The sequence below is a fragment of the Haliaeetus albicilla genome, chromosome 1, assembly GCF_947461875.1.
Source record: "Haliaeetus albicilla chromosome 1, bHalAlb1.1, whole genome shotgun sequence".
NCBI classification, from domain to species: domain Eukaryota; kingdom Metazoa; phylum Chordata; class Aves; order Accipitriformes; family Accipitridae; genus Haliaeetus; species Haliaeetus albicilla.
In genome coordinates, this window is record NC_091483.1 from 8,623,213 (window position 1) to 8,638,148 (window position 14,936).

General features: G+C 42.9%; 1 protein-coding gene across 2 annotated transcripts in view; it reads right to left on the reverse strand.

The window, feature by feature from the left end:
- The window catches only part of ANKRD17 (ankyrin repeat domain 17), a 95,594-nt gene extending 80,720 nt beyond the window's left edge, over positions 1-14,874 (reverse strand). Inside the window, exon 1 of one of the 2 annotated variants that reach the window (XM_069778576.1) lies at positions 14,262-14,874. In XM_069778576.1, the coding sequence (XP_069634677.1) occupies positions 14,262-14,627 (366 nt within the window). In that variant the 5' untranslated portion in view covers positions 14,628-14,874. The remainder of the gene's footprint in view (positions 1-14,261) is intronic. The other variant, XM_069778578.1, reaches the window with a different exon arrangement.
- Positions 14,875-14,936: the final 62 nt, after the last annotated feature.

The window sequence follows — 14,936 nt, forward strand, 5'->3', positions numbered from 1 at the left end:
GTGAACTTCAAATCAAAGAAATCTACTTTCTTCCTTTGATTTTTATTATTGGGGTGGGGGCTTGTGGGGATGATGGGCTTTAACCTGATAAAAATCTACAGGTTTTAAGACATACCTTTGTTCTAATTTCTTTTTATTCCCTTATCCCTATAATTCAGTGTATCTTTCTGAGCACTTCCAGACTTTTCTGCCAAAAACTGCAGTGGAGCATTCACCGAGTTTTGCAATCGCACGATCCTTGCTGTCCATCCTTACTATCACACCACCCTCGCTTCAGCTCCGTTACCTCCCACAGATAAAGAAACTTCCATAACAAATCCACATATTTTTCTTCTATAACAACTATGCAATAACTTTTTTGACCGTCCAAGATTATTTCCCACTAAAAAACTAAGCTTTCTCCCAAGACAGGTCTTTCATTTCTGTCCAGCATATTTTTCACTTGGCCTAGGGCAGCAGCAAGGCATTCAAGACCCTTCTGCCACATTCAGTATTTCCTGCTCATTTAGTTTTACTCGTTTTGGTAAGCATATAAAGCCGGCGAGGTTGAAATTATATTCTTTAAGGAGCTTTAATATGGTATTCTTGAGACCTAGGTTTTCCACAGCTCCAAGGAAACTAGTATCTTTGAAAGGTGTCTGTACTTAACTACCTTTGAAAGTGCTAAGATAAACATATCCTGAGCTTTTTATGTCAATTTAAAAGACTGCATAAAACTAAAAAGGTTTAAAGACTGCCTGTTGACAACAGACTCAGATGTTTATGACCTGTCTGATGGAATAACACTGCCTGATTCCCTTCGCACAACCTTCCTCAGATCTGCTCTCCCTTAACAGAAACGCTATGCTGGCAAAGTATACTTGGCAGCTTGCATGAACTATCAGGTTCTGGTGGGATCAGGGAAGATGATGACTCCATATGCAGAGAACCCTTTTCAAATAGGTATTGTCTCCTCCCAGTACTAGTTGGGGCATTTCAGCATTCATGCTGCATTACCATTTCATAGAAGATTTCTCATTCAAGGGTCAATAAAAAAAGGCAATCATTTCCTCAACTGAAAAAAAGTTAGCAACATAATGCCAGGAAGCTAAGGAAACTATAAGGGTTCACTGACAGCACATAGAAGCTCAAAGCAAAAGCATTCTGCTTACAGGACTTTTTCCAGGAACACTAAGGCAAGGGATGTCAAAAGCTAGCTCTGTCTAAAGCAAGATCGCAACACTGAAGTCAAGAGTCATAAGTTAAGTAGTCTTAAATTCGATTAGCAGCCTCTTATACATACCATCAATCTCAAAACAGAAGGTAGATGCACAGTCTAAAAATATTTCTCAAATAAGTCTTTACCTATGCCTAAATGAAACTGACATCTAAACAGAGTTTTATAGTGCAGCAGGTAAGCAGCATTCTGGCACAAAGCAAGAGAAACCCTTCTAAACAGCAAAGAGCCTTGTTCCCCAGTAAGTGCTTACATCAGCCCTATTATTTTGGATTTCAATTCTGTAAGGCAAATCTAAGCACGGAAAAAGGAGGAAAGAAAATATCTTTACTCATCCATAGCACTGCCCTGAAGATGAACTAAGCTAGAACATCATTAAAAAGCAACTGAGTCAATATCCATTCCTGCGGTTCTGCCTTCTCATTTATCCAGCGCGTTTTCTCTCACAGTGGAGGAGCCTCTACGATTTTGCTATGGAGGAACTGCCCAACACAAATTCAAACAAAACTAACACAAAGGTGCAAAAGTGAGACAAAATTACGTAGCATTACACAAGCATTTTAAAAGTGTTTTTCATCAGAAGCGTAAGATTACTGGCACAACTTTTTGTCTAAGGGGAGCTTTCTATAGGAGAACTTGAAGTTCTTCGCTTTAAGTAGTCCACATTTTCACTGGGTAATACTACGTTCTAGGCCTGTAGTCCAACAACTTACAACACACTGAAGAAATCTGCTTTTGGGCTAAACACAAGTAAGATGGGGAACACGTTCAGATAAGACAGCAATTTGGAACAGGGAGGCTGCTTCTTACAACAAATTAAAATATATTCCCTTCTCACTCCACATGTGAAATATTGGTGACAGGAACGCTATGCATAATGTAAGCAGCATTTGGACAGCCTCTAAACACAGTAGTAATTTCTCACACGCAGGAGTCACGTACACTCCAACAACATTCACACTAACGCCTCTCAATTTCTAAGATAGTTACTAATCCAAGATATCTTCACATTAGTATGTGAAAATTTGAGTACAAGGTCAGAACATCCTCATTTAACATTTGCTCTATCTGTGCACGCCATTTGATATGCAAATAGGAGAACATGCATAGTTCAGGAAAAGTGGCTCTTTATTTTCACCTGGTTAGTATTGGTATGCAAGCTCCCAAATATAGACGCTTTCTCTTACACGTGCTGCAACACAAAGTATTTCTGGCTGTTTTGGCTACGCACTCACAGAACACAACGAATAAATAATAATGCAAGACTCAGTAACCATAAAAAGGACTGAATGCAACATGCAGGAGACTGGTTCCTTATTTCCAGTTCTTCAGTCATTAAGCTTATACGAATATACATTGGAACTTGTCTAAAGTTTTAAATCTAAGCACTTTCTGCGGGTAACAGCTGGAAGTGACTGGAAGTTCTTGAATAGCTGAAGTGCAAATACATTCCCCACAAAGAATTAGGAAACCTTCAACCAGAAAAAGCCACTTTCTAGAACGAAGTCTCCTCCCCTTTTTTAAGTGGCTTAGTCCATCATTTTCTTCTGTGCATAATAATCCAATTAAGTGAGCGTTGATATGAAGTATTTCCATGTCAAATTCTAATCCAGGATCTGCTGGATCGGGACGTACCTGTCTGCCTTTTCCCAGCTGTGAATCAGTCAGTTGTTTCAACAGCTCTACATTCAGGTAGGCTCTTCTGAATGAATTTGGACTTGGCTAATATCAGATTTTGAGACCTCTCCTAACAGCTATGGAAACAAGCAGGACCCATAACAATGTACTTAATGTTTGTTTCTTTTACAAAGCTCTCAATAATCAGAGTTACTTAGCTAGCATCTTCAAGTTCACCAACTGAAACAGCTAGAAAACCTACTCCATTCCCTGACAGCAATACCAAGCCTGGAGTTTACCAGAGATCAAGCTGTTAGAAAAGGATGAAGAAGCAAAAATATATAAACTGAATAAAAACAGTGAGAGACACTTGTGTTCTCTATATGGTTGTTCACTTCTCGTTTCATTTGAAGTTACTTGGAATATCAAGACAGAGTGGGGACCTCATAGCAGAACTCACAGTATTTACTATCAGTATAGCCAAACCAGCTGCCAAATTTAAATACTTCTAGCTGAACACTGCTTGTTCACTGGAGTTCAATACTCCCTGTTCCCCACCTCTTCATTGTTGAGTCTTCAGAAATAATATCACAAGGTCAGTTTATCTCAAAGTACCAGAAGAAAGATACAACAATTAACTCACAAACTATTGATTGCCCTTCTGATTTCAAGATGCACTCACAGTAACAGCCCAATTTTAGCCCAAGACTAACCCTAAAAGCTTTCAAGACTCCAAAGCCCAAAAATCTTCAGCAGTCTTCAACGGCATAGCTAGAAAACACTCACCACCCTGACAGCTGAGGTTGAGGTGCACTTTCAACCCAACATACATGCAGCACTGCCCTCCCATAGCGGAACCTCTCCCCCTCCACTGGCATTTAAATTAAATCATACACTCACAGCCTAAAGGAATTATTTTACTATGACAAAATTTAATAAATGCATTGGAAATTCACAAAAAGCGGGGAAAAAAAATTAAATATGTCCCAGACCGCGTGCACTATACTGCTGTTACAAAATCAATTGCTCAGGTTATTTCTATCAACAAGTAGTCCAACAGTTTGGAGAGACTGCATTCTCTGCAATACCCACCTCTGGATTACAACAAAAGCTACCACCAGACACCTGCCTTTCTTGAAAACATTTGCCCTTTTCTTTTTTTAGATGTAAAAAATATTATTTTTAAATGAAGTTCATTGACAATACTACTACTAACTTTATTTCAAGTCTAATTCACTCCAGCTAGCGCTTACTAGGTGGCACTGCTTCACACACTTCTTCAAAACCCGTAATGTTGATAGTTATTGTTGAAGGCAGAGATTTGCAACCTAAGGAAGGTTTTGGCCATACACTGACATAACTAAGCGATGCTGGGACCGAACAGCACACGACAGTTCCAAAGCACAGGAGGAATTAGCATCTATATCAACTTTCATAACAAACACTCCACTTGGCAGAGCCATTTCATCAATGCTCAGCTGAAGATTTGGGTATACGAAGTCCTACACAGGTGAACAAGGCAACATCCTGAGCTGATATAACACCTCAGTTCCAGACTCAAAAGAAAAAACAAACAAACAACTCCACATATCTCCCCCCCGTTCCCCCTTTGTACCCACTTTTCCACCTTTCAGACAGATCGCAGGCCAGCGACCTGCTACAGAGGTAGCTGCCGAAACATGAGCAGCGTAAATGCACAGCTGGGAATAGCTCAGAGGAAGAGATTCCCCCCTCTTGGCAGAGGTAAGCTATTAGATCAACTCATCAGATTATGCCATCCCATATCCTAAATATTTTTGCAGAACCCAACTTCGGTGCACGTATTAGCATGTTTCTAAAAACCCACCTCAACTCAAAGACGCAAGTACATTTAGAGCAATGTTACACAGAAGCTATGTAGAAGTATAAACATTTCCCCCACACGCAGGCTTCAGGAAAGCCCTTTTTCAAAGTTTAGCACATAAAGTTTGCCACTATATTTATCACTGAGGAGATCCTTTATCGAGCTGATGCTTCACAAAAATACCAGCATGCTGTTATGCCAACTTTCACTTCTGTTAGCGACTGAGACGGACAGAAGGCATATGTTCATCTATCTAGCAGACTGTTACGTTGAAAGCGCTCTTTTTCTTTAAACCACCTTCGTTATTTGTATTACGATTACCATGCTGATAACAATTATGCTTCGTGACTACTTTATGCTAGTCAGTGTACAAAGTGACTCCTTTGCTGCACCACACTCAATGACGCAAAAGCGGCGACGGCGATACTCGAAAGTGCGGCAACATTTTAAGAAAATACCGCCTCGTTCCTCTCTTTCTCCCTATCCTTAATAGGCTGCTTTCAAGAACCTTAACAGATACCAGAGATAAAAAAAGTCAGTGCTGATCTTATCTCAAGAAGCTTTCAAGTTTTAAAGCGGCACACAAGAATAAACTTCTGTGCGATTTATCTTTCCAGGACTGTGCCAGCCACTTTCAAATAGGAGATCCAAAGGAAGCGTCAGGAGGACTACTTTGCCCTTTAATACAAAAATTCTCACAGATCTGTACCTTTCTTAACAATTCAAGTCCTCGAAGACAATGCAAGTGTTTCTTTGGTGGAACTATTCATTTAAATGCCAGTCAAAAAAGGCAGTCCTCATCCCTCCTCCCTGCTCAAGTTCCTGGCTCTTCGCTGTGTCAGCACAAGCCCTTCTGCGACTGCCTGACAAACTGGATCAAGGAACTGATCAACTGTAAACATGCTTTTTCTGTTGCTGAGATTTTTTCAACAAGATCATTACCCAAGTGGCTGGGAGGAGCAATGAATGCCTTTTTTTTTTTTTTCCCCTCCCTTTTTCCCCTTTCAGCAGCAGCATGCTCACTGCAACCTTCCTACAAGCTCAATTCCCCTGACTTCAGTGGGATTAGTACCCACGCTGACACAGAGGCTGAACAACACTGAGCACTTGAGGAAAAAAACCTAAGTCACATCATGACTTGAAATTTTAAACTTCATTAAAGCATTGTTCACCATTCTGTGGAGGAGAACAATTCACACCTGCAGAACAGCATAAAAAGGAAAATTCCCCTGGCAAAGCATTTCAGGACAAGACTGAACAAAAGGAAAGAAATAGCTGAAGTTTTGAAACGGTAAAGTTCAGGGGCAGGAAAACATGTGAGTCACCAGATAACAGCCAGACACAGGTGTACTAGGGACCACCAGTTTCTCGGTAAATGAAGTGTTTAGTTCTATTCTTGCATGTGGGAAAAACTGGGAAGATAAAAACAACCTTCGTCCTCTTTATCTCTGAATTACTCCCTGCCCTAGAGAGAGGTTTCAGATGTTCTCCTTCTGCTGAGGCCATAATCCACAAAACAGTTCCTGCAAAGAAGGACAGACATACAGGCTTAGAAATAAACATTCCTATTTTATTAGGGCAAGGGGAAACGAACCTGAGCTTAAACATGAGGTAGCCTCCTTGCCAGTAAGAAGAAGTCATATTACTGTGTGAAAGATGCCTTTAATTTTAACCTAAAAAAAAAAAAAAAAAAAAAAAGAATGCAGACACTTAACTTTTTGACTGTTTCAAGTTGAACTTGAGGAGAATGGAGGCCAAAACCCCAAACTGATATTCTAAATAGCGACATTTCATCATATTTCTTAAGCCTCCAAACTTCTTTCTAGCTCTGCTTTCTAGAATCTGAACAGCTGCCTATTTGGACACGTTATCCATTCTTGATGATTAACACCACAAAGACCTAAGATATTGGGGTGGGGCAGGGAAAAAAATAAAAACAAAGTTTATTTCCGCTCATTTCCTAGAATACACCATTATACTCCTAAGACTTGAGGAGTCAGCTAAAATACAGCAGAGGAAAAACACCTGCACATCACACACCAGCCATTTGAATTTGTCAAAAACTGCTTTGGTTAGCTCAAACAAAATCATCCTAACTACAACATTCAGCCTAAAAGAAAACACTGCAAGCACTAAGATGTATTACAGGCATGCTTGGTTTCATGGCTCATTTTTAGCCTGGTATACAACTACTACCCAATGTGAAAATAAGGTGACACAACAGTTAAGTAATGCCTCCACATGGCATTAGCTCTTCAGATAGTTACGAGCTTAGGATTGCATATGGAGATGGGGGGGTGGGGGAAAATGTGGCTGAAAAACATCTGGAATACTGAGATAACCTCTCTGAGTACCGATTAACACAAAGCACTAACTGCTTAGTGAAAACAGAAAGGAAATGCTGCCCTTCATTGGTCAAGCACGTATTTTTTTTTCAAATATTCCTGTCAACACTGCACAATGACTGCACAGAGGTCACCAGAATTCACACACAAACACCAAGACATATTTACATTCACTGGTAAGGCTAACCACACATTAAGGAAGACTTTTTTTCCCTAAGTACACATGTTAGTTAAATGACCTTATCCAAACCACTTGCTAGCATTAAGTCCTTCCCCACCCACACAATTAATATTCTTCCTCAAAACATCCAAAGTTTCTGACATGACAAAGATGACCAGGATAGGTACTGAAGCTCTATAGATACAGCACATCTTCAAGATGTTGATTCAACTCGGTCACTTAAAATGCCACACCATCAAGAAACCAGAAGCACATCATCACTTCAGAAAAGAGCAGAATGCCCACCAAGGCAGCCATGGATTCTGCCTCAAATCGCCTAAAAAACTAGTATCAAATTTGTGTAATTTTTTTTTTTTTTAAATCAAAGTTAAAATGGCTTGTTTCTCTAACCTCAGAAACAAAGTCTTCTTACTTATCATGGATCTGCACCATTGATTTTTTCAATTCCTAAATCCAATTTCCAAATCAGCTATAGCCTAAATAAGCACAAATAGTTTGGGTTTTAAAACACAGATAGAGAAAAAAACAAAAATAGAAAAACAAAAACCAAACATATATAATCCCATTTGCCTTCAAAGTTGACAGATGAGGAAATTCTCTCAGCTAAATCTCTTCCAGAGAAATAATGCTGTTTAAAGAACTAAATTACTACCTTAAAACACAGGTTGTTTGGCCCCAGCCTGCACACAGGAGCTGTGTTTATACTGACATTTCCTGGAGAAAGATCTGCGGAAGTAAACAAATTTACATGGCACTACCAATGCCTAACCCCACCTTTTGCAGTGGTCATTTTATGCAGGGGGCTTCTTGTTAAATCCAGATATTCACTAATAACTTCAATTACATAGAGCAGACAAAAGAAATCTTCAAGTTTGTTTTTGGGTTTTTTTTTTTATAAAATATATACTAGGTCTAACCAGACATCATTTATCAGCTCTGCATACCTAGACTCTTTGCCATGCACATAAAGACCCTACTTAACCTTTGCTTACTACCTCAGCCAGTTAACAGTACACTCAATTCTCCTAACTAGCATATGAATTCTAGTAATGTAACTCCCTTAGATAAGGGGGCATATGCTAGTCATCATCTATAGGGAGATGCCAGTAATGATAGAAAAGGAGTTACACCAGGGAATGGCAAAGCCAGCCAAATCTTCATTCCAGTTTTCCAAACCGATTTTGCCGGAACCTAGTCTGGAGAACAATAAGGAAGGGATGTTTGTTAAACATTTTTGGCTAATGCTTCCTGGGGTCGGGTCAGCTACAGCAGATTTCATTATTGTGAAACTTGGTTGCAGGATTCACCTACCAACATCCCGATCGGCCCTGTTACTTCAGCGATTTTTTAGAAACATCCTTTCACACTTCCAGGCCACCTCTAACGCTACTCACCTTCAGAGACAATTAATGGATGTTAACTCTCAACAGTTATATTACATCATACTTACCCTATCCCTCATGCAAGATAAAACAAACACGTCACCCATAGCACCAACCCCGTTAAAATATTTGCCCTAAGAGAGGGCTTTGTGTTGGGACTACATAACATACAGGTACGAACCAGTGTTTCTGAAGTGTCATGATAAGGTTCTTTCCGGAGACGGAAAAGAAGTCCGCCATGGACCCCGCTGGGGCTCACCTGTTTTTTGGGTCACATCAGGTGAACTGATGTAAGGTAACTATTGCTATGCCAAGCTACACATTGTAGTAACTATACCGATGAGGAAAATGCCAAAATCACCTTAGGTCTTAAACAAGGTTGGTTTTTTTCCTAAGGAATTTCACCATTATTTCTTCTTTTGAAGGGAAGAAACAAAACGGTACAGGCAAGAAGCTGCCAAAGTAGACAGCAAGAAAAGAATTACAGCATAAACAATGCAGCAGAATACGAGACTTAACTGTACATTAGCATGTCGCACGCTAACAAGGACAGAGCCCAATTAGTTGCATGTTCAGTCACGTATTTGAAGACACAAGGGGATGAAAGTAATAATAGTACAGAGAACGTATCATACAGCAGTCAAGCAAGACATACCGGCTCTTTAGCAGTGCTGCAGAATCCAAAGGCCTTACTCCAGGATTCTAATTAAGACAGTTGGGATTAAAAAAAAAATTTTTAAATAAATTCTGTGTTTCAGATCAACAGCTCGCTTTAACACTTAAGCTGTTAAAGCCTTTTACGGTTCTGAGTATTACAACCACGTGCCTCTGACGCTCTTGAAATCACACCTCTAAGTCCAAGTTTTCAGGTTAACACCTTATATCTGAAGCTGAAGAAGTTAAGAGTAGCTTGTTCTGCATGAACAAATTTTAGAAGACTGGTGGTGTTTTGGTTTTTTATTCAGTTCATCTTAGTAGTTCAGTTAAATTACTAATTCAATTGCAGCTGAAAAAAACAAAAATGAACTTTTATTTACAGCAGCTATGAGGCCCAAGTAAAAACAAGAATGCTTAAGAAACAGCCAAAATATCTCAAAAAACATCCTTTGCACGGGATAGCGCTTTCAGGTATAGCTAACGTTACTGAGGATTACGTTTAGGAAAGCTGATTTGCACGTCATATGAGAATCCAGTAACATACCATACCAGTCAGAAAAAATGAAAGGAAGAACAGAAATAAGCACACACAAATCCAAGACTGATCTATATCTAATCATCACGAGACTTTTTGCTCATGGAGAAAACTGAACTTACAAACTCTTAAAATTGATACGCTATTAGGAAAAGCAATTATAAACTTTGCTGCTAGCAGCAAACATCCTGTGAGTTCAAAGACTTGAAATAAGCTTGTAAACACTTTTTATTATACAATTAAGCCTTTCTGTGTTTAGTAAGAGAAGCCCTAATCCACTCTGGATATCAGATTTTTAAGTAGTAACTTGCTACTAGGACTTGCTCATTTTCTGCACTACTTTGCTATTTATTGAAGACTAACGTTTAACAAAATCAGTGCATACAAGAACACTTTCGAGAAATCTGCATATTTTTGTTTGTCATTTGAGCCTCTTCAGAGGAACTGCTAAACCATGTTTTCACAATAAAAAACCCCAAACCTGTAAAGTTCCCAAACAATAATAACCTTCCCAAGTTTCACATTATAGGCCAGCTTTCATTTGTCTAACCTGCTCTTCCCCCAAAACACACTTTTTTTTTTTTTTTTGACTCCTGTCCTGAAAAATCATTCCTTTAACCAGCTCAGAAGACAGACCTTTGACTTGACCTAAGGCACAAATTAGACAGGCATTTTTCTTTGTATTTGTTTCACATATTTACATATCAATAATAAGCTACACTAAATGGGGGCAGAAGGTACACTGTACAAAGCCCCGCTAAAAAGTTAAAGCGGCTTCCCATTAGGGCACTGGTCCAACACTGTAGTCTTCTTCAATGACACTCCTCATACAATTCTGATTGAGAACAGAGATGCCCCTTCATCTCATCCTTAAACATCTAACACGTCAACCAGTTAAGTTTCCCTATGTGTCACTGCACCTATCCAGTTTTTGCCTGAAAGCACACTCTCTGTGAGTTACCACCCGATCGAAGTGGCACTGCAGTACTATTAAACAACAGTACAGCTCTTTAAACAGCTTAAGAGACTACCTCTACAAAAACTGAAACATTTCACTTGTTGTATGTGACAGTTCATAAACTGAGGCGAGAATTCTGCCGGGAAGCATGCAAGCTGACCTTCTCCAGTATGTAACTTCTACCGTCATTTTTCTCATACCTTAAGATTCCTCTTCCTATGTACCAAAAAGACTTGCCTTTTTTTTTTTTCTTAACTGGTAGTTAGGGAAAAGGCAATTGGCCATTTACAGACAATACTGGACCACGCTACCTAGAATCTTGGGTTTTTTAGCAAGCAGCCATTTGCTGCAATTCCAACAAGCAACTTTGGAGGTTGCCATTAATATTGTAGTAGGAGCTCATTAAGTTGTTGGTATGAAATTTCAACTTAACTTCTCCCAAAACTCTACCCAGCGCCTATGCTTCCACACCAAGATCTAGTAGAGTTTAGAAACAGACTGAGATGGAGACATCTGATTACAAGTTTTTATTCCATTCCATCAGCTCAGCAACAACTAAGCCAAACAATACCTTTCCACTCATGGTGGTTTTGTGATTCAGTATCTGCCAGGTTTCCAACTGTAACTCCTTTGACTTGTTGCTACTGTACTCCCGATTTTTAGAAGCTGCCTCATCAGTAGTCGAATCTAGAAGCACTTCACTTCAGAGATTACAGAAGTCTTAATGTATTAAGCATGGGAAAGGCAAAAAATAGCCTAAGACAAACTGCCTTAAATTTACAGACATAATGAAATGAATGGCTGGGAGGGAACACCATCTTATCCAGTGCTTCCACAACAGTTTCCATTTACAGCAAAACCATAAACGTAGATTTCTTTGTGTTTTTCATTTTATGTGCCTTCCAGACTGCTAGTGGTCAGAAGACCACAATCCAACTGCTGAAAGCCACACGAGCTATGTACATCCCAAGTAAGTCTGAACTAAAAGAAAAAAAATTAAAGCCCAAACAAATAAAAATACCACAGTAGAAACAAACTCTTTTTTTTTTTTTTTTAAAGCTTCTAAAAGCCAAAATTAAACATCAGGTTGCTTTCAGACAAGAAAAACTCCCTTTCACTGAGAACACTCATAACACTTTTCTTCCCCAGGAGCTGCTAGGAACTACTCTGAAGTTAGATCCTCTGCTCCATTAATCAGGCCATCCTCACGTTCACATTCCTAAAAACTGTGATTTCAGCTGTGCATATTCTACAACCTCTATAATTTCATCCTGAAGTCACTGGGAGAAAGACTAGAACAGTTTTTTGCAAGCACCCTGAATGATCAAGAAAAAGAATTATATGAAGCTGGCAGATGACAAAACATATGCTATCCTTAACTTCATAAACTCAATATTATTACCTTGTTTATCACTTACTTGCCTCTGCTTTATATTTAATTCCAGACCACCCAGACTGGGAAAGCCTTCACTTACTATGAATAAGACAAAAAACGGCACAGAAGCTTCCAGATGCCAAAAATGCCTTCCCAGCTATCGGCATCTACAGCACGAGTCCTTCTGTCAAAAAAAGAAAAATGAAGTATTCTTCTGCTGCTTCATGATACTTTAATGATCTTTTTTATCTCTCTACAGGTCTCAAAGCATATTAAATAGGTACCTATGGCTATGTAAGGGACAACACGCAAGCACAGGCTCACCTCACCTAAAAATACATATATTACTCAGTTGCCTCTGCCTTTCTCATCATGCCACACACAGCAACATCTGAAAGCTATCAGTATAAGGAGCCATTTGGAAGAGCGGCTATGGACCACAAAATAAGTCTGCCTACGATCTTGCCAGTAAGTCTCACTTTATGTGAATTCTGTCGAAGGCTGCCGTCATATACAACTTATCTCAACGCTTAACTATCAACCGATGCATCTGCTAAGTCATTAGGGGGCCTTCATCCCTTCACCACACACCACCATAGCAAAACTCCAGGGACTCTGTTCAAGAGAGTTCTTTAAGTATCTGTAAGACAACTAAATAGCACGGTTCGGCACGTAACCACGGCTGCCTATCTTACAAGTTTTGTACCTCAAAAACTTCTACCTACGTGATGACACGTGCTTTCCTAAAAATAAACATTACAGAAACAAAATACCAGGCATAATTACTTGTTAATTGAGACACACTCATTGTGTGCAATTTGTCTCACAGAAGTTGGATAAAATGCTTCTTGAATCAACTTCTGCAGAAATAAACTGCAGAGTGCTTCTTAACCGTGGAAAAACCTATCACCATCTTAGCCCAGCCCTTCCTAAAACGTATCGGATTCTTCCTTCCCTTTCTTCCTGCTTGTTTTAATTTCTAAGATCTACAAAAGTAGATCTACCACTTAAAAGCCAAACCGCTTAGGAACGAAGTTCAAAGAAAAACTTACAAACTTGACGTGGACCTTTTTGAGGACGCTATTCAAAAAAAAGCGGAAGTGAACGTTCAGCTTAGAAAGTTACAGAATCAAAACTCCTCAGCAAAGCAGCTCTCTGTGACTACGTATGCAAGTAAGAAAGGGGCTTCAAGACCTGCTCGGCCTCTTCCAGCAATACCTACCTGAAAAACCTAACGTTAAACAAGAGCAAGTCAATAACGCTTGCTGGCGCTCGTTTCGGCGGTGCGTCGAAAGGGCGGCTGCCGTCAGGTGCAGAGAACGCGCCGGAGGAGAGCGGAACGCCCAGGGCTCTAAGCCAGCCTTCCCTTCGGCCGCACGTTCACCTGCTTTTTCTTCAGGAGGATCTATTCCCGCGACTGGGAGCGCAAACAGCTTCCTACCAGACCTTGGGCCTATCTCCGAAACCCTGCTCCCGGCCCCGTTCCCACCGGTATACGCTCTCCCGCATGGCACACACGCTGACGTCGAGCGACGCCGCGACGTTTCTCGGGCCTTTCCCTTCAGCATCGCCACGATAAAAAAAAAAAAAAAAAAACCCACCACACGTGCCCAAAACCACAGAACCAAGACCCACCGCCGCCTGACCCTCCCGGCGACCCTCCGACCCCCGGGTCCCTTCCACGCCTCCCACCCGGGACACACCGACACCCCCTCCACACACACTTCCCCACACAGAAACCGGCGGGGAGGGGGGGGGGAGGACTGGCGACCGCTCCCGCCGCCTTCACTGAGGCGGGAGATGCGCGGAGCCCCCCGCCAGGCCCGGCCGCGGCTCCCTGCCGTGCCCCGGCGGGCGGGCGGGGGGGGGCCGGTCCGGTGCCGGTGCCGATCCCGGTCCCGGTCCGGTCCCGCCCCACCACGAGGCCGCCCCCGGGCGGCGCGGTGCTGCCCCCTTCCTGCCTCTGCGGCGGGGGAGGCGGGAGCGGGCAGGAATTATGAAACCGGAGCAGTAGGGCAACCCCGCGGGGCTGGCCCCTCCACGGGCATCGCCGTCCCACACCCCCCCGCCACGGCCACGGCCAGGCGGAGCAACCCCGTCCCCACGGCCTGCCCCCCCCCCCCCCCCGACCCCGCCATCCCCCCGGGGGTACCTCAGAAACCTCTTCTTCTTCCTCTTCCTCCTCGTCTTCCTCCTCCTCCTCCTCCTCGCTGCCGTTGTTGCTGCTCTCGCTGCCGCCGCCGCCGCTCTCGCTGCTGCTGGCCGGCCGGCCCGCCCGCCCGCTCCGCTTCGCCTTCGTCGGCGCCGCCTTCTTCTTCAGCAGCAGGTCGCACACCCGCACCAAACCCCGCGGTGCCGCCGCCGCTGCCGCCGCCCCGGGCGGGCACGACGGCGGTGAGGTACCGGCGCCGCCGTTCAACCCCTCCGGGGGACCGGGCCCCGCCGTGGCGCTCCCGGCGTCGCCGCCGTCACCGCCTCCCTCCGCCGCCGCCACCACCGAGCCGGCCGCCTTCTCCATGGCCGCCGATCCGCCTCGCTCAGCGCCGGCGCCCGGTGAGGAGAAGGAAGAAGAAGGAGGAGGAGGAGGAGAAGGAGGAGGCACCCGGGGCCGCCGCCGCTGTCTCGGTCACCTCTAGCGCCGGCGCCGCACCACTTCTCGCGATACTTGTCGTCGCCGCCGCCGCCTTCGGCGGCAGCAGCAACAGCGGCGGGCGCCGCTCCCGCCGCCTCCGCCCCGCGCTCGCCCGCCCGCCCCTTCCTTCCTTCCTTCCTTCGCTGCCTCCCTCCCTCTCTCCCTCCGCCGCCCCGGTTCAGCGCGGCCTCGGCC